Genomic DNA, 21321 nt, shown 5'->3' with positions numbered 1-21321 from the left:
TTGCGGCCATCTTTCCACTGGTTTGTTGAGTCCTCTATAGTTATTTTTATCAAGTGGACATATCTAAGCCCTCGGTTATTTCTTATGTATCCGACTCAGAACTGAAAGCAGGCTGAAGGGAACTGTCTTTCCCATCTGTTTCGAATAGTGGTTTGACCGATATGTCTTTGAACGCAGCATGTGATGACCACATACGCAAGGGGGAAGGGGGAGTGGAAAGGAGGGGGGGCTGCAGTTGCGCTCTGAACTACAATACCCATATTTCCGTCCGCGCGTCAACAGCAACAGCTAGGATGTTGCGATATCGCAGGCAGCCGAAGATTGCTGTGGTTGCAGAGATTAGGCTGCTGGGTAGAAACCTCCGTGTAATGTTTTGGTAGATGTCAAATTCTGCGGTTTCTGATTTGCAGCTACAGTTGCGACGGACGGACTCTTCAGTTTCCCGTCGACTCTGCGCTTGTTTGTATTGAAGAATAGCTGCATCGCGCGCTAATGCGTTAGCAAACTAAAAATCACTGTTTTATTGTAAATGTAGGCGAATAAATGGCTAGAAAGGCAGCTATGTGGCAACAAACGGTCGCTCCACTTGAATGAGGATGGAAAGATTTTCTCGGGCAACGCTATCGCACAAGTTACACGTCGGATACATCGCACTCGGAGACATTATCTTCAGAGGATAACCTGGATAACCTTACACGAAATGTCATAGCGCGTAAGTAGCTAGCACTTAGCTAGCTTAGTAATGGCTGGACGAGATGGAGAAGGACCTAATGTTATCAGCAGCAGCCGACCATGAACAGCTGGATGGATAGCTAAAGAAATACTTTCTCCGGAGATGCTTTAGCCTCCTGGGTGGTGTAATTCACTTACATAACAGCTAGTCGCAGCCGCTCTAGCTATCATCAACTGGCTTGTGTTGGCAAGCAAATGGGAAATTTGCCACCAAAAATCTGGGTTGTCTCAACATCATCATAAGTGACAAAGGCATCACTGCATGTTTTGAGGCTGCAAATAGACTCGCTTGAAGCGTCAGATTCGTCAGGTTTACAATCTGACCTGCATTGGTGCAATAATTCACTGCACAGGAAACAATCAGCTCTCCTGTGTTTCTGTGACTGAAGCCGCAAATACTCCCCCTGCCATTTCGACAACATGAGGAAGTTCTTTGATTCTCGTCGGGAGTTGGTCAGCTCCGGGCCTGGTTCTGGAGGAGGCGGTGGCAGCTCCGGGTCCAGTCATGCAGGCGGAAATTTCATTGGACGAGCCTTCACTGTCGGGCGACACCAAGTCACTGTCGAGGAGATTATAGCTGAAGGTGAGATGAGGTTGCACAGACCAGATGATGCCAATTTTTTTTCTCCTCTTTTTATTTTCATGCATGTTGTTGCTGTAATAGTGTGATGTGTGTATTCCTGCATGCCCAAGCCAAATACATGAGTCACATGACAGTACAGGGATGTAACCTTATACCATCCCCACAGGAATGATGGAGCTTTGCATCTAGCCTGTGTATCTTGGATACATAAATGCAAAACAGAGGCCTACTGCTTTCTCTTAGCAGCACTCAAGCTGTAAATCATACAATTGTTGGATTTCTTTGTAGATACCAGTGGCAGGCCCTTCTCTAATGCTGTTAGACATCAGAACAACATTACTGATGCAGAAATAGAGGCCTGTGCTTGACTGAAACAAAGTCATTTTATTTACCATTTTGAACCCAGGAGCACAGCAGCATGTTATTCTTCTATTTGTAGTGTTTTAAATAACAACTGTTGTCAATCTCAGGCATTCCTTCACACTAACACTAATTTTTCTAGACCACAGTCTGTGGTAATGATGTCTGCCTTACAGAATTAATCAGTGCGTCAGGCTGCTAACTAGTGAAGAGTTTAAAACCAGTGTCCAGTTTTTAAATAATGTAAGAAGACAGTTTTTTTGCAATTGACAAGAATGTCTGCACTTGCTGTATTAAAATATGAACATTAGAAGTGGTGTAGACCCTCGACTTGCACCCAGGTTCATAGGTATCTCTTGCACATATATAGTGCCACAGTGACATACGATACCATTTCACACAAGGTGTCAATTCCAGGATGCAGTATTAGTCGCAATGACTGCCTGAAATTGATGACTCTGTCACAACCACAACTCGGCAAAGTGAATTTGTGGGCTGAGATGTACCAGATGGTTAGGCCTCAATGTAGGCCTCTACTTAAACCCTGCAGCAATGACATGACTAATACATAACGCTATAAGGCTGCACCATTTGGCCCTGGTCGTCCGTATTGATGAAAGGCCACACACACACACACACACAAATTGCAACAGTTGTAGAAGTGATTAGGTGTAAAAATGAGCATGTCGGCCAAATTTCCAAAATCATGATGCCCTAAGAAAGCTTGTGAGAATGGTGTCATGCAAGATTTGTCTTATTGTGATATTGATCACAATTAGATATGGTAACTATCTTTAAGTGTGTGACAACAAGCATGTTTTTTTTGTCCCAACTGTTCACTGTCAGTTTTGCTGACATGGCTATCATCTCTTCGGGGACTGACAGTTTAATTTGGTCTCTTTCTCAATCCTGCAGGTGGCTTTGCAATTGTGTTCCTTGTGCGAACAAATCAAGGGGTGCGTTGCGCCCTGAAGAGGATGTATGTCAACAATGAGCATGATCTGCAGGTGTGCAAACGCGAGATTCAAATAATGGTGAGTTGCAGAGATTAATCATTTATCTGCTCGCTCGCGTGGTTTTGTATTTGGGTAAAACCACATGAAGGCAACAACATAGCAAATGTCGGTTGAAACCTAAGTTGTGCACATTTCCACACACACATTCACAAATGAAGGATGTCTTATTCTGTCCAGAATAACTAAGAACAAGTGGTGAATTCAGCCTGCAGTGGTGTTGTTCTGTATTTATTCATCTGGTTCTTGGTCAGCTTTGTTTTTTTGCATATTCTGCTCTCCTCGACTGAGATGTGTTGTAGAATGAGTTGTGGGGATATCTGTATGAACATGAATTCTTAAAGACTATTCAGTACCTTGATAAGATGTTATTTTTAAGTATTCATTGTTATTCTAGTCCTGAAGTTGTAGTTGTCCTCCTGTGGGCTTCTGACAAATTTATAATAAATGATACCTGTTTGCTAACATAACATAAAACTAAACTGAAGATGTTTTTGGTATAAATTCGCCGCACATAAGGATCACATTGTGGTAAAATGGAAGAAGACTGTTCTGGCGCTGTCAGACCTCTTGACCTGTTAAAATCCAAGAGCAGAAGTGGGATTTATTTAGTCTATAAATAGACATGTATGCCATGGTAGCCTCCCACAAAATGTAATTTTTCTATCAGCAGGAAAGTCATATTATAGTCTTTAAGCATTTTTGCAGCATGCACTGAGTTCACGGTCTGTTCACAGAACTCATATCTGAAGGAACACTCAGGAAGGAAGGAAGGAAGCAATGGATGTTCAAGTTTTAGAAGAGTGGCATATCTGTGGCGTATCTTTGAAACCAATGCTGACATTTGGTTCAAAGATAATGTCTGATGTCACTCATGGTGTTTCCTTTACCTCTCAGTCTTTCTCATACTCACTCACTCTCTCTCTCTCACACACACGCACACACACGCACACACACGCACACACACACACACACACACACACACACACACACAGGCAGGTATAGACTGGCAGTCCCTCACCTCAGCATCAGTACTTGACATTTTTTCATTACCTAATAGATTCCTGATTTTGATGGCCTTGCACTGCATCTCGTCTCACACTGACCATACTGAATCAAAGGCTTATGGCATTAAAATTCCCAATGCGCACTTTGCAGCAAAATATGGAAATATTTCTTCCCTGTCCCCCGTTTTCTTGGTGTCACAAATCATTTTATTTTACTTCAACACTCTTAACTAATCACCTCAACAGTCACATTGTATGAGCACACTATGCAGTGGCTTACAGTAGTTGCATGCTGCTGTGTTAATGCTCTTGAACGTGTGTTTGTGTTCTTGCAGAAAGACCTTGTCGGTCACAAGAATATTGTTGGTTATCTGGACTCCAGTATCACAGCAATGGGATCAAGGGATGTATGGGAGGTTCTCATACTTATGGACTACTGCAAAGGTGAGTGAGTGAGTCGGGGACATGGGGTGTGGCTGCAACCACATGCTTTCATTATAGTGATAATTAGAGTTTGGGCAGCAGTATGTTTGTGCTGTTGGATGGTAAAAACAAACAGTTATTGTATAATAAATCCGACCAACATCTGTTTTATAATAGAATAACACACACACAAGTTGAGATTCAGTCCGGTCCCAGTTAGGTTAATGACCCATGTTGTTTGTGCTGCTGTGTAACTGGATCTTGTTTTGCAGGAGGGCAGGTGGTCAATCTGATGAATCAGAGGCTGCAGACTGGTTTCACTGAGGCTGAGGTGCTGCAGATCTTCTGTGACACTTGTGATGCTGTTTCTCGTCTGCACCAGCGCAAGACACCTATCATCCACAGAGACCTAAAGGTGACACATTTTGCCACTTTTTTGCCCCGTGAGGTGCTCTGTTCTGCAGTATGTAGGATAGTACAGGCAGGTCCATTCTCTGTAGACACAGGGGCAACACCTACTGTAGTTCACCGGGCTGTGATGTCTTTTGAAGAGTCATGATTGATATGTTTGTGTGGGGTTGGTGCTGTGTTTAATTATGGATAGCTCTTATAGGAGGAGAGGGGAGATTGTCAGTTGTCAAAATACTCCAAACACTGCAGAGTCCAGTCAACTGCAGTGTGGCCTTCGCTTTAATTTTGAGTTACTGTCACTCAGAAGTTTTAATCCATATGGAAACATGACTTTTTATTGCACAGCAGATCGCTTGATTTACATAAAAAAATCGACTTCGACTTGATGTGTGTTTCAGTTTTCAGAGTTATTAGAGCATGATGAAAGGAGCACGTCAATTTTCACTCTGGCTTAAATCTGCATGTCACAATATGAAGATGGCTGCACCTTGAGATTTGTATTCATCATTATCTCAAGTGCACATGTTACAGGAAGCAAGCAACTCCAGTGTTTGACTTTGCAGAGTGGGCCAATTACTGCACCACCTTACACCTTACACAGTGCCACCTGACACTTGAGATCCAAACTGGGTCCCTTCATGTATAACCATGCTGTATCTCTACAGGTGGAGAACATCCTTCTGCACGACAAAGGTCATTATGTGCTGTGTGACTTTGGCAGTGCTACTAACAAGTTCCAGAGTCCGCAGACTGAGGGAGTGGCCGCCGTGGAGGAAGAGATCAAAAAGTTTGTGCCTCTTTTCGTCCGTTTTGGTGATATTTGCAGCTTTCATTTATTCACACTTTTAGGTAGGGCTTTGTTTTTTTATGGACTGGTTCAATTTTTAAACATTTTTCTCCTGATCCTCATATGGATCACACATGAGCAGTGCTGTGCTGCTGAAAATACTATGATGTGTGTGCAAAGGAGGTTTTGGTTGATGCAAAATTGAATTATTATCAAATAAAGTCACTACTTTAATTTGCATTTATGCACATTTCTGAGAGCATAATACTGCGTAGGCTGTTTCATTTCAACTCCACATTAAAAACAGGTCGTTTTCTTTCTAATTTATTCCTGTTCTGTCCTTACTAATATATTCCTGTCTTCTTTCAGGTACACCACTTTATCATATCGTGCTCCTGAAATGGTGAACCTCTACAACAACAAGATTATCACCACAAAAGCAGATATCTGGGTAAGTGAAGAAAGAACTCTTCTGTGGTTATCCTGATAGGGGTGCATACAGAGAAACAATACAGATGACATATACAGTACTTATCTGGTAAAACTAAGCCACCATTTCAGTAAAATATAATAAAAGTGTTGATTATAGTGTATTTTGTTAAACTAATATCTAGCGCACTGATACTGGATGTTTTACACTAGAACCCTGTTTGACATCATGGCCCATTGTTAGTTTATTAAACTTACAGGCTCAATAAGTAGCAGAAGTTTGAGTTTTGGGATTGTTTGTACTTAAAAGAAAAGTTTAAGATAAGTAAAGTTGTATTTGTACAATTTAAAAGTCAGAAAATTTTGGTTTTATCTTGTGACTGAATATTTTTATAACCTTCTGGTGTTTAGAGGGGAAAAGGATTTTTGTTGTGACTTGCTGTGCAGTATAGTCTTGTTTAATCTTCTCTTCTCTTCTCTTCTCTTCTCTTCTCTTCTCTTCTCTTCTCTTCTCTTCTCTTCTCTTCTCTTCTCTCCCTTTCCTCTCCTTGTTTGTGTCTGGTGTGATGGGGCATGCATGTGATTGTCTTCTCCAGGCACTGGGTTGTTTGCTGTACAAGTTGTGCTTCTTCACTCTGCCCTTTGGTGAAAGCCAGGTGGCCATCTGTGATGGCAGTTTCACCATTCCAGATAACTCGCGCTACTCTTACGATCTTCACTGCCTCATTCGTTAGTGCCTCTTAAACATTAAATCATGTTTTCAACATCAAATTCAGTTTTGACAAAAGGCATGCACTTGTGATTTAAGTGTAAATGTCTGTTCACTGACTCAGTTTTTGGAGTCTCACTCTTGTTTCTTCACGGTGTTTTGTTTTAGGGTACATGCTGGAGCCGGACCCAGACATAAGACCAGATATCTACCAGGTGTCCTTCTTTGCTTTCAAACTAGCTCAGCGGACCTGCCCTGTTCAGAATGTGAAGGTCAGTCTCTCTCAGCACCAGGGTCAGCTGAAATATTTGGATTTGCTTGGCTTTCTCTCATAAGGAATTGATTTTCTTGTATTCAGTGGAATCTGCTGTGGGTTCGCTGCCTGACCTACATAGACAGACGTGTTAGTTGTCACACTGTGGGAGCAAAATCTGCACTAATTCATCAGTTGCATAAAGTAGAAAATACTTAATAGCCATGATGATATTATTCATTAGTGATAAAAGTACCAACCTTGAGGATCAGAGTTTTCATTGTAAAATTTTGTCTGTGTGGACTGATTGATACAGTATTCATTGATTCATTGATTTCTTGTGGAATTTCTTTTGAAAAGCTTTTGCATTTTTTCCATAATCCAGAATTCTCAAATTCCCTCTAAACTTCCCGAGCCGATCAAAGCGAGTGAGGCCGCCGCCGCAAAGAAGAGCCAAACTAAGCCCAGGCAAGCATGACCTGCTTACATTGTATTACCAATCAAGGCTGTAGTAACACTACATTTTGCGGAAGTAATTAGGTACAGTCAGTATTCTGATACTCATTAAATAATTATGTTAACACTGTTTGCCATGATTAACAAGGAGGCCAACATCCTCCCTTTGTTGCCAGACTGACAGATCCAATTCCCACCACTGAAACCTCCATCACCCCTCGCCAGAGGCCCAAAGCAGCCCATACCCAGCCTGCTGCTGGCATCCTACCCATCCAGCCTGCTGCTCTCACCCCTCGCAAGCGGGCTAATCTCCCTGGTGGTGCAGCTCAGCCTGTGGGTACGTACAGCACTCCGTCTCCATCCTTAGTCTCCTCTCTGTCACAGGAAAAAGACACCCAAGATTTTGAATGAAGACGCACATAAAGACAGGAATCCCTCTAATCCTTTGTGCACACTTTGAATCCTGCAATTCTCAACAGGAACAGATCAAGTATGCAGGTTAAGACTCATGCAAATTAAAGCCATCTAACCACAGGCCCAAAGTGATTATGAAATGATTTTCTCCTGCACTGCTTCAGTTGATATCAGCTTTGGACCTGTTACAAATCACTTAGATTTTTTTTTTTTATCAGCATTTAACAGATTATATAATCCTCTTTGAAACATTTTGTTTGAGATAAACATCAACTCGAATGCTCCTATAAACCTATCTATGTTGCTTGATCTTTTCATTGTTCTGCATCTGTGTAAGTATGAAGATTAAAATACTTTGATGCTCTCTCAAGAGTAACATGTTCTTGTTAACATCCCACAGGAGTCAGCTTAGACCTCTCTCAGCCAGCTGCAGCTCTGCAGTCACAGAAGGCGCAGACTTCAGCTCTGCCTCTCATCCAGTCACAAAACAATTCCAGTCAGGCTGTGGCTCCGCAGAAGCAGGTACGTACCAGCTAAATATACAATGAACAGCCAAAAGAGCTTTCTGCAGATGCAAATTAATACGAAACCAGCAACCTATTTTTCTTTGGTGTATGCAAATGTGCAAAAACACAAAAAAGGTAAAAAAAAAAAGTAAACAGCTTCAGTACAGCATGATTGATGTCTGGCTGTATGTATCAGGGTGGCATACACTGGTCGTCACACTCGTGCTTTTCTATCTTTTTAAACCATATATTTCTGGGTTTTAGTTTGTCAAGCTATTTCAAGCCTTGGTTTCTGGGAAATTGTTCACTATTCTCTGACATAGATTAAATAATGAATTAATTGATTGTATTAAAAAAATTACAATTATCAGTAGTATCAGCCATGCATATAAACTCACAGTTGCTTTGGTGAGGTGGAGCACTAAGTTATTTTTGTCTTGACAGTGGTTTGCAGATGTAACATTTTATGAAACAAGGGATAAAAGTCTGTGTTTCTGTGACAGGCCGCGCAGCCAGCCGCCGCTGCAGGAGCAGACACTACAGCAGCAGCAATATCACCAGTGACCAAGGCTGATGTCCAACCGCAAGTACAGCCAGCGGTCCAGCAACAGACCACACCTTCTTCTGTGGGCAGCTCCGTCTCCCAGCAGGCAGCGCCGACTCCGTCCAGCCCAGCCCCACCCCAACGCCCAGCTCGACGCAAGCAGGCCAGCCAGGCTCAACAGCCTGCGGCTCAGCCTTCGCCCAGTAAACCGGCCCCTGGTCAGCAGCCTGTATCTCAGCAGCAGATAACGCAGCCAGCAGCTGCCCTTGCTCAGCCTGCCTCCACTGAGATCAGCCAAAAATCAGCTGAGGCGGTAAGTGGTCTGCTGCTCACCATCCAGCTTTACTATAATCATTATACAATTGACATGGTTAATTTTTTTTTCTCCTACTTTTTAAATTGGTTCTTTCTATTTTAATCTTGTGTTTTGCTTTCATCCTGTGCCTTTTTTGATCAGACTCCACCTGCTTCTCCAAAGACAACCGAAGAACGAGGCCACCAACGCATCCCGAGTGATGCCACAGCGAGTAGCGTCGCAGCAGTTGACTCACAGCAGCTGCAAGGACTTAATGGAGATGCGGCCCTCAACCAGTAAGTGGCACATACACTTGAAAAAAACCTGAAGAGTAGTTCAAATTCAGGTCATCTCCTGTGTGTTTTATTCATGATATTTTGTTCATCTCTCTCTCCAGATCACTTACATCTCAACCGAGCAGCACCCAGCCTGCTCAGCTCGGTGTTGGAGATGCAGTCCAGGACCAAAGCAAAGCTGGACCCACCGCTCCTGCCTCTGGCACCCCCACACAGCCCGCATGGAACCCCTTTGATGATGACAACTTCACCAACCTCTCTGCTGCAGAATTCAAAGCAGAAGACATAAAGCCCAGTGGTAAAGTTTGTGTTTCTATGCATGCAGTATATATATATATATTAGTAGCATTATTATATACACTAATAAACAGTAGATGTTATAACTGTTTTTAATTACTTTACCAGACCTACCTTCAGAAACTGAGACAACATCATCTGAAGAGTTGATACCAGGCCTGCAGGCCTCAACTGTGGAAAATGAACCCCATGAAACTGGTATGTCACACTTTTCCCTTAAGAGTCTACAGACTCAGTGTTTTTCTTCTTTTCTGTCTTGTATGTGGACCTGGACCCATTAACACAGACCTTTCAGTGCCATCATTACAAATTCAAGCTGTCCTAGAAACATATGGTGACCCTATGTAACTTCATTCATTCCAGATGTTTAATAAACAGCTCATAAACTTGTTCCATCCACTGTAGCTCTGCCATTAGAATATGGTGTTTTTAAAGTAAGTGTGATCAAATGCAATGAAAGTCTGGAACGGGAATATGAAGGTAGAATAAAAGGTTTCAGTTAGTTTAGCTTTGTTAAGTTTAGGATTCAAGAGATTACTGCCAGCTGTTAGCATGAGCTAGCATGCTAGTTTATGGACATCAGAGTGAAGTAAATATAAAGACTGGTAAGTTAACTCAGACTGAGATTTACAGTAAAATATCTTGATAAGTTGATCCCCACTCTGATACCTTACTGCTGTCCTGACGCCACATAATGCGTTTGTACTGTATGAGTCTGAAGGAGTCTGGTGAGATGTCAAACCAAGACATAAACCTCTTAATGCACCCGGTCCATTAATCAGCTTTATCAAGCTTTCAAAAGCCATGGCTGCCTTTGTGCATCACACAAATAAAATGAGGGGATTGGTCAGAATGAAAGAATTGCCAAGATTTAAATGACCTTTTAATGTGAAGAGTTCTGGCAGCACCGCTGCTGTACAGAGCAAATGTAGCCAACGATGGTTTTTATGAGCTGCTGTTATCAAGACAGAAAAGTGGGAGGATTGATTTGCTAATATACTGAATAAGTTAATGCTGTATCTTAAGCAGTTCAAAAACATGAGGAAGCGTTATTAATTTTCATTCATTCACTGGGTCTGATCGATAAATTAAAAAAATTGTTTGACATTTTGGGAAATACATTTATTCGCTTTTTTGCCGACTGTACGCTAAATGTGTAGCTACTGCCAGCAGCTGGTTAGCTTACACTTAACATAGACAAGGTTTCAACCAGCTCCCTCCTACATTGCTTTTATTGAGGCTAATTTTTAGACTTCATTACACATCATTACTCTGTCACATTGCTTTGTCACCCAGTTGAAAGACCTTCAGCCATTCTTGACGTGGATTCTGGAGCCTCACTGCTGGTTGTCCCAGATCCTTTCTGTACACTCGAACTGTCGGATGCACCAGGTAAATATCCACACTGTATGGTCTTTTTGGTACTGTCTCATACAAACATATGACTCACAAACTCACTGATCTATTCAGATACTTTTGCCGTTCATGAAAAGCTTTTGACTTCCAGAGAGAAGTCCAGACACATTATCTAAGAAATCTATTGTCCTCTGAAAAAAATGTTGTTGTTGGTTGTCCTAAGTAAAATGAACAATAATAACAAATGAATAATAACATGAATAAATAATGATATGAAAGTAAACATCTAAGCATCATGTAGACGAGCAGCCAAACCAAGTAACATACTGTACACACAAATAACACATCAATGTCCTAAATGGCTTTTCTCTCCTCTGTTGCTATGGGAATTTCTTATGTTAGTAACTTCTTATATTTAAACACTATTTGATGTATAGGTTTTATATACATGGCTCACCATGTTTTACTTTCTTCACTGGCCTTTAGAGAAGCTGATTGAAGGACTGAAATCTCCAGACACGTCTTCACTCATGCTTCCTGACCTCTTGTCATTGTCTGATCCCTTCGGTGGTTCTGTGGAAGAGTCTGCAAAAGGTGTGTGTGTGTGTGTGTTGGTGGTGTTGGTGTTGGTGGTGGTGGGGTGCTCCTCTACAAGCAGGCTTGTGTGTTTCAGCACAGAAAGAAGAGCTCTAAAAACCCACTGTACACTATCCGCCCAGGTGGTGGGATCCAGCTGGATATGGAAATGAGCAACTGTTTGCTAACAAGTTTGCCATAACAACTTAAAAGCTGATATTATTTCAGTGTTGTGTTCCCAGTTTGTTTTTGCTGCTCCAGGTGGCCAAAGATGTCACATGTTTACGATATCACAACTAGTGCCACAAGTATTTGGGTTACAAGAGATTTTTGGCAAAAAATGATATCGAGATGTTTTCTGTTGGGAAATTTAACCAAATGTATTATGCTCTATTAATAAGATGAGAAAAGGGAATTTATCTTTAGTTTACTTCACTTTGATCTAAGAGTTAGTAAAACCTTGAAATATTACAGTTTGTAAATAGTAAAAGTAATAGGTTCCTTTTACTATTTACAAAAGGTCAATGTATCTGTCTGTGTCCTTGTCCATAACTAAACTTTACCCTCTGTTCTGTCCCAGACTCTCTCACAGCCGACGACTCTCTCCTGGGCTGCTCTCTGATCTCTGGTCCGTCCGCCCCTCCAGCAGCGAGCAGTGCCACCACCTCCGTCTCCTCTGCCCCCACCTCCGCTGCCTCTGTGTTGGATGATTTCAGTCTGTTGTCTGGAGATTCTGCACAGCCTAAAGCAGGTAAGAATCTCAGGGCCTGTTGGAGAAACTTTGCTTTTTCTGTAACTCACTTCTGCCTCTACGCAGCTATCTGCCAGGTTTCCAATATTCACTAAAAGAATAAACAAGAACCATTTGGAATTTAACCCAGATGCTTTTTTATAAATGACAGAAATGTGTCTGTACCGTAGCACTAAGTATTAACTGTTAAGGAACACAGTTTGTAAATTTCAGCAGTAATAGTGATGCACCCTTTAACAGCAGAAAACATGTGTTCACGTTAGTAGGTTAGGTGCTGTGTAGAACGGTGATGTTACTGTTTTATGGAGCAGATATGATTGGCTGTACAGACACAAGTTCTCCATCAGTATTCTAATCAATAATGCAGAACCAAGCGGCGCCTCATGAAACCAAAAAACATTTCTCCATTTTGGTTTCTAATCTTTTTTTGTTTGTTTTTTTATTTCCAAAAAAGAGCACAGTATCTGTGAGAGCATGTTCATAAGCAACATTAAAAAAAAATTCAATTAACTATTAGTTGGACTTAAAGCTGTTGTTGACACCAACGTCCAAAATCAGCTACTTGTAAATACTATCATACTGTACTGTAACTTTCAACCACTGGGTGGCAGCAGAAGCATTTCTATCACAGCTGAACCAATTCATCTAATCCACATTCATCTTGACAGTTCGTGTTGTGTTTATCTTCATAACCTCATAAAGCTTTTGACATTAAAGGAAAATGCTTCTTTTCAATGGCGTCATCTGTAAAACTACATTGTGCGTCCCGCACCGAGCGCTCCACAGCTGTGGCTGAGTTGTTGGGTCTTGGCTGGTGAAGGAAAGGCATTTGACTGTTGTTGACAGTGCCAAGTCTGAATCACAGCCTGAACGTTTGCACCAGCTGCATGATCCTAATTACTACTAATCTGTCTTCATGATATCTTATCAAACAGCTTTTTTACCACAGGACAGCTTTGGATGTGGGGTTTTTTTTGGGGTTTTTTTTGCGATGGCTTTGCTGATTTTATGAACATTTTTATCATGGTGAGGAAAAACAAGTGCTAGTGCTTATCATCATTGGCCTAACTTATAAATGTTTATTTGGCCACAGTGCTCCCTTTTCTTATTTTTTCACCCCTTCATCTAAGAAGTTTTTTCTAAAACACTTGGGATTTCAAATGGTAACATCAAACACCCACTTTTTTTTTTTTCTATTCTTTGCAGACTCGTCTCTCCTGATCTCAGACTTTGAGCCCCAACAAGGGAGTGGAGAGGGAGGCACGGAGGACGAGTTTGATCCTATTCCCGTCACAGGCCGAAAGAACTCCCAAGGTAAGTCTGTACAGTATCTGCAAAGAAGCACAGGTGGGTCAAGGTGGTCTTAGAAATTGTAGACACACCCAGGAGTGTTTTTTTTTTGGGGGGGGGGGTTCAGTGGCATGCTCATTTGCTAAATAATTAACAGCACTCAAACCTACTGATAACAGGATCAGGTGCCTGCGCTGTTTTTACATCTTCAGTTGAGAATGTTTGAAAACCAGTAGCAGTAAATGGGTAAATTCTGCCCTCTTTCTCCCTCTTCTCTCTTCTCTCTCTCTCTTTCTCGACCTCTCTCCCCCCCTTCTTTGACTGCTGTGTTTTGCTTGTTGTGACTCCCACTCCTCTGCTTCTCCTCCCCTCTGTTTGCCCGTGTTCCCCCTTGTCTCTCCGGCCAGTTTCAGGAGGCCACTCGCGCAGTAACAGTGGCGGCTCTGAATCCAGCCTGCCCAGCTTGGCCCGCTCCCTGCTGCTGGTGGACCAGCTCATCGACTTGTAGGCGGCCCTCCCCCTCCCCCTCGTAGAAGCTGTAACACTGGATTATAGACTGGCATAGCATAACTGCAATCAACACTGTTGTCATAGCTAGCTTCCTGCACCCCCTGGCTGTCATCATCATTGTAGTTCCTACAGTAGAAACGTCCTTCGCCTTTCAGTGCTTCTTCATCCCCGCCCTCTCCGCCGTATCGACTGCATTATCTGGCTTCTCTTCACCTCTTATCTCTCACCCTCTCACTCACATTTTCTCTTTGTTGTAGTCTCTGCGCATCATGTATTGTCCATTGGTTCAAGAGTGGCCAGTACACTAACATCATCCTAACGATTAACCATTACAATCTTTCTGTCAATCAGGATATAATATTGCTATCCAGTTTGTTTGAACAATATCGCATTATGTCAAATAGCAAACAATAGAAGATCATCGTTGTAATGTACAATAGGCATAGTTATAAGTGGTTGTAGTTATTATCGTGCACAAGTGAATTTGTCGTTGTTTGCCTTTTTAAATTCTCCTCCCCAGATTTATTTGCACATTTTAAAGTAAAACCATGGAAAAGTTAAATGACAAACTTGTTCAAATAAGGTCAGTTTATTTCTTCTGCAAGCGGAAACTTATTTGAAACGTAGTCATGTAGCCTGATTTGCACAGTAGCATAAGTGTTACCTCTGTCAGCCTGTTGGTGGAATATCTTTAACAATTTAAAGCTGCTAAAGAGCAGACTGAAAAATGAAATCAAATTGTGCCACAATCTGGAAACAAAACAGTCATAACCACACCTCCTACTACTCCTCTGTCTGCTTCTGCAGCACGAGCACCACACTGAGTTATTGTGATGGAGAGAAAAGCAGGACACAAAAAGTTTCCCTGATCAGACGAAACAGTGAAGTGCCATAAAATAATCTGTGAAGCAAACTACTGACTGAAACAGCCCTGAAAGTGTGTACAGGATCTGCTAATCTATAAATATTAGTACAATTAAAATAACATCTTACAAATTCTGTCATCAATCCAAGGTGAACTTGTTGTCCAGACAAAGTGTACTTTTAAAACAAGGACTTGTTCTCATTTGCTGTTATTTTAAGCTTCCTTTTGATTTTATCCTTGAGGCAAGCAAGAGGTTGCTTTGGAATTAAATGGCAAATCCTGGTCATTTAACAGTGTTTATACCAGTGTGCCATACCGACATTAAATGCATGAAATCATGAAATAAATTTAAATAATCAACATTAATAGGAAATATTAGAACTACAGTAGCTGTTATATATAGAGAGAACATTCATGACGATTCAGGTAATTTTTTGGCACTAACAGAAACAAACTAATGTGGCATTTTAAAAATGATTTTCACTCATTCACATTTTTTCTTTAATATCAACACAAACATTAATTCCCCATCATGCAATCCTTCCTACATTCCTGTCACTTGTTTACTCCTTATTTATGTAAATAGATATCTGGACCCCGTGCAGGCTCGTATCCAGACCATAGAATTGGTTATTCTTCCCGTGTATATATGAAGTCATTGTCATAAAGCTTTACTTGTGGAAGACATATTGCTTTACTTGTGAAATCTCTCTCAGTATATATATATATATATATCTATACATATATAGATATATATAGATATATATGTATACATGAGATATTGTTTTCCTGTTAATAAATGTTAATATGAATAGAGTGTTAGAGAATGAATGTAAGAAATAAATATTAGTCTATAATAAAAAATATCTATAATTCTTAACACCATAATCACTGAATAATATTGAAGAATACTCTATAAATATTTCATTCCTCTTTGTGGAATTGTGTGTTGAGAAAGTTTTTTTTCTTGGTTATATCTATTCAATAATTGTCCGTACATTCAAATGTATAGATAATAATCCTAGTCTTTGTCCAACCTGGAAGATTAGGCTGAATCCCATGTCTTATTCCACCTTTGTGAAAAGAACGTGAGCCTGTGTTCTGTTTGTTTACATGGACTGATGAAGGATTATATTTTTACAGTTTTCTGGAGAGTGGGAGCTTAACCTCTTGAATCTTAGTCCTGTTTCATTTCATTGCTAAACTAGAACTTTTTCTGAAATTGTGCTTTACCGGTTTTAGTGATCACAGAATTCATATCAAAAAGCATGGCAGTGTTGTTGAATGTTATGTTCATGTGTGTTGGTATACAGTGTTATGATAAGTATGTATGTGTGTGTGGAGTCAGACTTGTTGGATGTGTTTTCCAGTAGGCTACTTGTGTTGTTGTTCGCTGCAAACATGGCGACGGTCGCGTTGTCATTAAAATCTCCTCTTGAAGCACAGGCCCCCCTAAATTCTCTCAGGTAGTCAGAGCTACATGACTCTCTCTGAGAGTTGGATACGTATTGGCTTACTGCTCCCCAGTCTCACTGTCCTCTGGAAGTCTGCGCTCCATATTACAGTCAAGAGAATTTGTCTGATGTAACGTGTGAGGGGCTCTCTGAGGTGCGAAGTCTGCCAGTCTCATAGTGATGATACGTCACTGTTGCTGTAGCAGTGGTTTGATTATCAGGCAGCATGAAAGTCAGCTGTTCAGGGTTTGAAAAATCAGCTCCAATCAGCAATATAAATGTTTCTGTAGGATCAAACAAAGTCATTTTGCTTCCCGTGCATGGTTACAGTGGGGAGGACGACCTCCGCCTCCTCTTTTCAATTTTTGTCGTATTAAAAAATGATTTTAAATAGCATATAGTGTACGGTACGGTATGTTTTTGTGAGATCTACTGAAAATACACCTTTCTGGAAGAGGAAAAATACATTTAAATAATCAGGAGTTATTTTATCATTATTTAACTCTAGTTATTTAAATCAGTCACATTTTAATTCCGATAAAGTCCACAAATTCTGGTTAGATATTAATAATATCATATATATATATATATTCATATATATATATATATATACAAATTAAGTAATTAATTGTAGTTACCTTTTGAAGTCAAGGCAGCAGTATTCAATAAATCTCACATCGCTTAAAAACTTTGAATCTTAAATTTTAAAATCCAGAATAGGCTCAAACTAAGTTTCATGATAATGAGCTGAAACATATTGATTTCTGAGTTATTTCAACGTCAGTCCATTTGCTCCCAAAACGGAGAGTATTTTGAGTAGAAATCACTGATTAACAATTGAAATTATGTCCTTTATTATTGTCTAAATCAATAAACGTCGAGGAGCGGCTGGTTTCAAAGCAACAGCCTCTTTTGGCCGCATTTACTGTAGGTACTGCATGTGCAACTGAAGGCTTATGTTTGTTTAGTTTTTTTATCATCCTCTCTATGATCCTTCCACTGAACAGCTCAGTCATTTGAAGTTACTGTTTGAACCTATGCAACTCCCGAGCTTTCTCCCTGTAGCCGCCTGTGTGCTGTTGTAATCGGTAAAGCCAAGCAGGTAGTGAGATTAGTCCTTGATGTGAAACAGGAGCCCCTTGTTCTCTCTGTTGTTTTGCCAAAAATGAAATCTGATACTATTGAGTGTTTTGAGACGCCTCCTGTCTGTATGGCCCCAAACCTGCGTCAGAGCTGTGGTATCGTGTGCTCCTTCTATTTTTGTGAGATAATTAAAGAATTATAAAGGGATGGCAAATAAAATACAAATGTGAATGTCAACGTGTTGAGTGTTGATTGTACGATTTTCTTTGTCTTGTTTTTCGTTCAGATTATTGGTTACTATAGCTCAACAGAAGTTTTTTTTTTTTTTTTTTTTTAAATAATGGCGTCTGTCAGTAAAGGGGGAAAAAAATGAACATTTACAAGTTTATTCCACATTTAAACAACTTTTCTTTAGACATAGTCCGATCTTTAAATTGTTATAGTGAAGGGGAACTATTTTGCAGTCTGCTACTAGTGCGAACATAACACTCCTGACTGAAGTGTGAGCTGTCAAGTTGCATTGTGGGTAAAGTAGGTGCAAATTTTTGACAAAGGAAAAAATAAAATGTGTAATAAAAAAGACGATATCTGTGGTTCAGCTGCTTTGATTCTGATACTTTTTGTTCTAAAGTGTTTTAGGAATGTGCCGCTAAATCGATGGCACCCTCTTTTAATTGTTTGTCATCAGACTTGCATGCAAAGATATGTGCATGAAATACTTGGGTGCGAGACTGAGGGCTTAAGTTTATCAAGTAAATTAATTTTTAAACTGTAGTATTTTATAGCAGGGTTGGTTTAATCATGTAATGCACTAATCTACGTTTTATTCTACTTGGATAGCAGGTTAAATCCACTCAGGTAAGATCAAACATCAGCTTCATGACCCATTAAAATCTCAATCCATTTTTTGTTTTTCCATTTTTCCTTCACCTTCTAAAAGATGATCATTTCTCACTTTCCTAAACACAATAGTTATAGGAATATACCTGACATCATGTCATACTCGAGCCTGACCTGCCGACATGTTGCCAGAGTTTAGCTTATCGCAGATACAGGACGTTAGTATCAGCTCATTTATTGATCCATTAGTGACAGGAATATAGCAGTACAGAAATGACAAAGATGCGTTTGACACACAACGATGGGACAGTCAAAAAATAACTGAGAAGTTTATTTTTCAACAATAAAACGTCCCACTCAATACATATCCTGAACACAATGCTTTAATAACCAAATTGATTAGTTCCTTGTGTGATATGTTAATATTAAAAAGGGGAAAAGAAAAATGTCGGCCAATGTATTATCAGATTTTTTAAAACTCTCAAATAGAAATATAAGTCTAGGCTTTTATCACTGGAGACATGTCACAGTAGGAAAAGCGCAGATGTGAACAATAAATTTAATGATGGCTGGATTTCATTTAGTTGCTTTGGTTTCAGGGTCCTGGTGTTGTGCGTGCTGGCTCACTGTCGCACTGTCATGACTTATTGAGACACTTAAATTGAAGAGAAATTGTTAATGTGCTTTTAACTCTGTTGGCCTCAAAACTTCAGTACTGATCAGACTAATGTTTCACACCACCCATCTGAGCTCACTGATAAACATCACATGCTCCACACGACGCAAAAACACTGGAATATTTCGCATTTTCCACATTTTCTCTCTAAAACCTTCCATGATTTCCAGTCCATCACTTTCTGTCACTGGGTTTTGATCCATTTGAGAAACATTTGGTTTAGGTAAACATTCCTTTCTGTTGCATTTAATATCACTGATAGAAAAAGATGCTATTTTCCAGAATATGAGCTTCATAAAATGAATTTCCCTTTGTTGTAAAGTTTTTAAGCATCTATCTTCATGTTTCTCCGATGTCTCCCACATACAGACCTGCAGAGGGAGCTCAACAGTAATGCACTGCGAGGCTCTGGGACTGTGGCTTCTGTGCAGTTCTCTGAGGAGAAGCAAGGGCAGAGGATCCAGCAGAGGACTGCTGCATGTGTCTATAACAAACACATGTTGCAATCAGATGAGAGGAGCAAGCAACACCATGTGATTTCAACTCCTTCCACCACTTTTCACTTCGTACCTGACAACCATGTACCCCTGTTCCAGCCTCCAGACGGCCCAGTGACCTCTGATGTCTTCCAGCTGGCCCCTTTTAAACCACCAGAGAAAGAAAGCAAGAATGCATTCAGCAGCTCCTCCTTTTCTGCATCTCATAAACCTGTTGAGGCATCGGATGTTTTCCTCCAGGCACCGTTTGGAAAGAGGCAGGAAACCACCAAAGCAAACGATCACATATTTAAGTCTGTTACACAGCAGATTCAAACCAGCAAACACAGTCACCTGGTCCCAGTATCTGCTCCTCAGCCTCTCGGTGTCCGGGTCCCTCCTCAGCCTCTGCTCCAGCAGCCGGTGGCGGTGCACCGGGTCGTCTCCAGGATTGGTCAGCAGGCCGCCGTGGGTTCTGTGGCTGTGGGGCCTCTGCATTCCTGGACCATAGGGGGAAGAGCTCTGGATGACCCGTTTACCGCTGCACCTTTTCAGCCAAGATGCTCTCAGGGGAAACCTTGATTATATAATTGTCTGGTAAAAAATGCCAAGTCAGAGCTTTTTCTGCAGCTCATGAAGGAGCCAAAGTATAAGTCAGTCGCAGTATTACCCATTTTCTAATGTAGTTTTACTATTGTCATTATTGCTGCAGTATTAAAATGACTAAATTATCCCTTTTAGCAACTATGTACTTTAAACTTCATGTTCTACCTCAGTCATCTGATCCGCTCTTAGTCTGAGCACAACAGTGCGTCATTTCAGCACTTTACAAACAGTCTGAACTTGGACTGAGAAGTTATTAAGATGAACTTCAGTGGATTGATCCTGTAATTTAAAGCTTCATGTAGGACATCAAGAAGGGTTTGTTAAACTGTAATTTTTTGACTGCATGTTGCTCTTTTATCCAATTTGTCAATATTTAGTGTGTTTCTCAGTTGGTGCCGTCTTTCTAAAACCTCTAAAAATATTCACGCATCAGAAAACTTTAATATCTGAGATGTAAAGTCGCTGATTTCAGTTTTATTCTGTGTATTTCAGTTTGGCAGCGGCTGCAGGGTCTAATCCTGTTTTAAATCTATATCGCGGTTGACCCTTCTGTTTACATGTAGATTACAGATTGTGCCTTTTTTAATATCAGTGATCGCAGGTGTCTGGTTTAACATTCAGCATCAGTGCTGCCACAGCTACCAAACAGACCAACGTGATAAATCAAATGCAATGATGAGAAACATTTTCACACAGTTGAAGGAGGGAAAATATTTCAAGCACAGTGAAATTAAAAAAAAAAAAAAAAGTTACAAAAAAATCTGGACAAGTACTTTAGTGATTTCGAGCTCGATTTACCGTCTTTACTACTTGATAATTGTTCTCTGGTTGCTGCTGCTGCCGTTTTCTCACAAACTACACCAGTGTTATAAGACTTTAGTAGTTATCTTGAAAGGAGTTAGACTTTTTTAAACCTGCTAATGTTGTTTGTCTTTGGTCTTTTTGTATTTTGAATGAAACATATCATGTCTGTGTCTTCCAGCTTAAAGTTACACAATAGGTCAGAAGGCAAGTCACAGAAAAAAAAACAAACATCATCTCTACCGAGCCGAATTTTTAGTGTGTTTTTCTTACAGTGATAAGATTTTAAATGTTTCTTATTATTTTGCTTCGTACTTTGGCAGATATAAGGACTTTTTGTAAACCATGCTGCCTTTACTTATGGCATTTTGTTATTGCATAGTATTTTTCATTCTTATTATCTGGCTATTAATACTGGCCTTTAGGAAAGATTGTCAGTAGAAAATTAAACTTTGTATTTTATTAAAGGTTTATGAATATAATGGTATCCTAGTTGTTTAGTTATATGTCATTTCTTCCTCT

At 40.4% G+C, this 21321-nt stretch overlaps 1 protein-coding gene across 2 annotated transcripts; it reads left to right on the top strand.

The window, feature by feature from the left end:
• Positions 1-250: 250 nt before the first annotated feature.
• LOC130186118 (AP2-associated protein kinase 1-like) lies at positions 251-21286 on the top strand. Of its 2 annotated transcripts, none has more exons than XM_056402872.1 (20): positions 251-1315; positions 2591-2709; positions 4031-4139; positions 4391-4533; positions 5195-5316; positions 5686-5767; positions 6342-6474; positions 6623-6726; positions 7093-7175; positions 7340-7500; positions 7978-8099; positions 8587-8940; positions 9085-9218; positions 9320-9516; positions 9624-9713; positions 10812-10907; positions 11358-11465; positions 12028-12198; positions 13405-13512; positions 19286-21286. In XM_056402872.1, the coding sequence occupies exons 1-20, from the start codon at positions 1153-1155 to the stop codon at positions 19972-19974; spliced, it is 3288 nt and encodes a 1095-aa protein (XP_056258847.1). In that variant the 5' UTR covers positions 251-1152; the 3' UTR covers positions 19975-21286. The 2 variants fall into 2 exon arrangements, with proteins under 2 accessions (XP_056258847.1, XP_056258848.1); XM_056402873.1 differs by lacking the exon at positions 19286-21286 and adding an exon at positions 13896-17637 and having other exon boundaries at positions 253-1315.
• Positions 21287-21321: the final 35 nt, after the last annotated feature.

Source organism: Seriola aureovittata, chromosome 18, assembly GCF_021018895.1.
Source record: "Seriola aureovittata isolate HTS-2021-v1 ecotype China chromosome 18, ASM2101889v1, whole genome shotgun sequence".
NCBI lineage: Eukaryota > Metazoa > Chordata > Actinopteri > Carangiformes > Carangidae > Seriola > Seriola aureovittata.
Note: the sequence above shows the minus strand (reverse complement) of the source record. Positions and strands in the feature narration are given on the sequence as shown.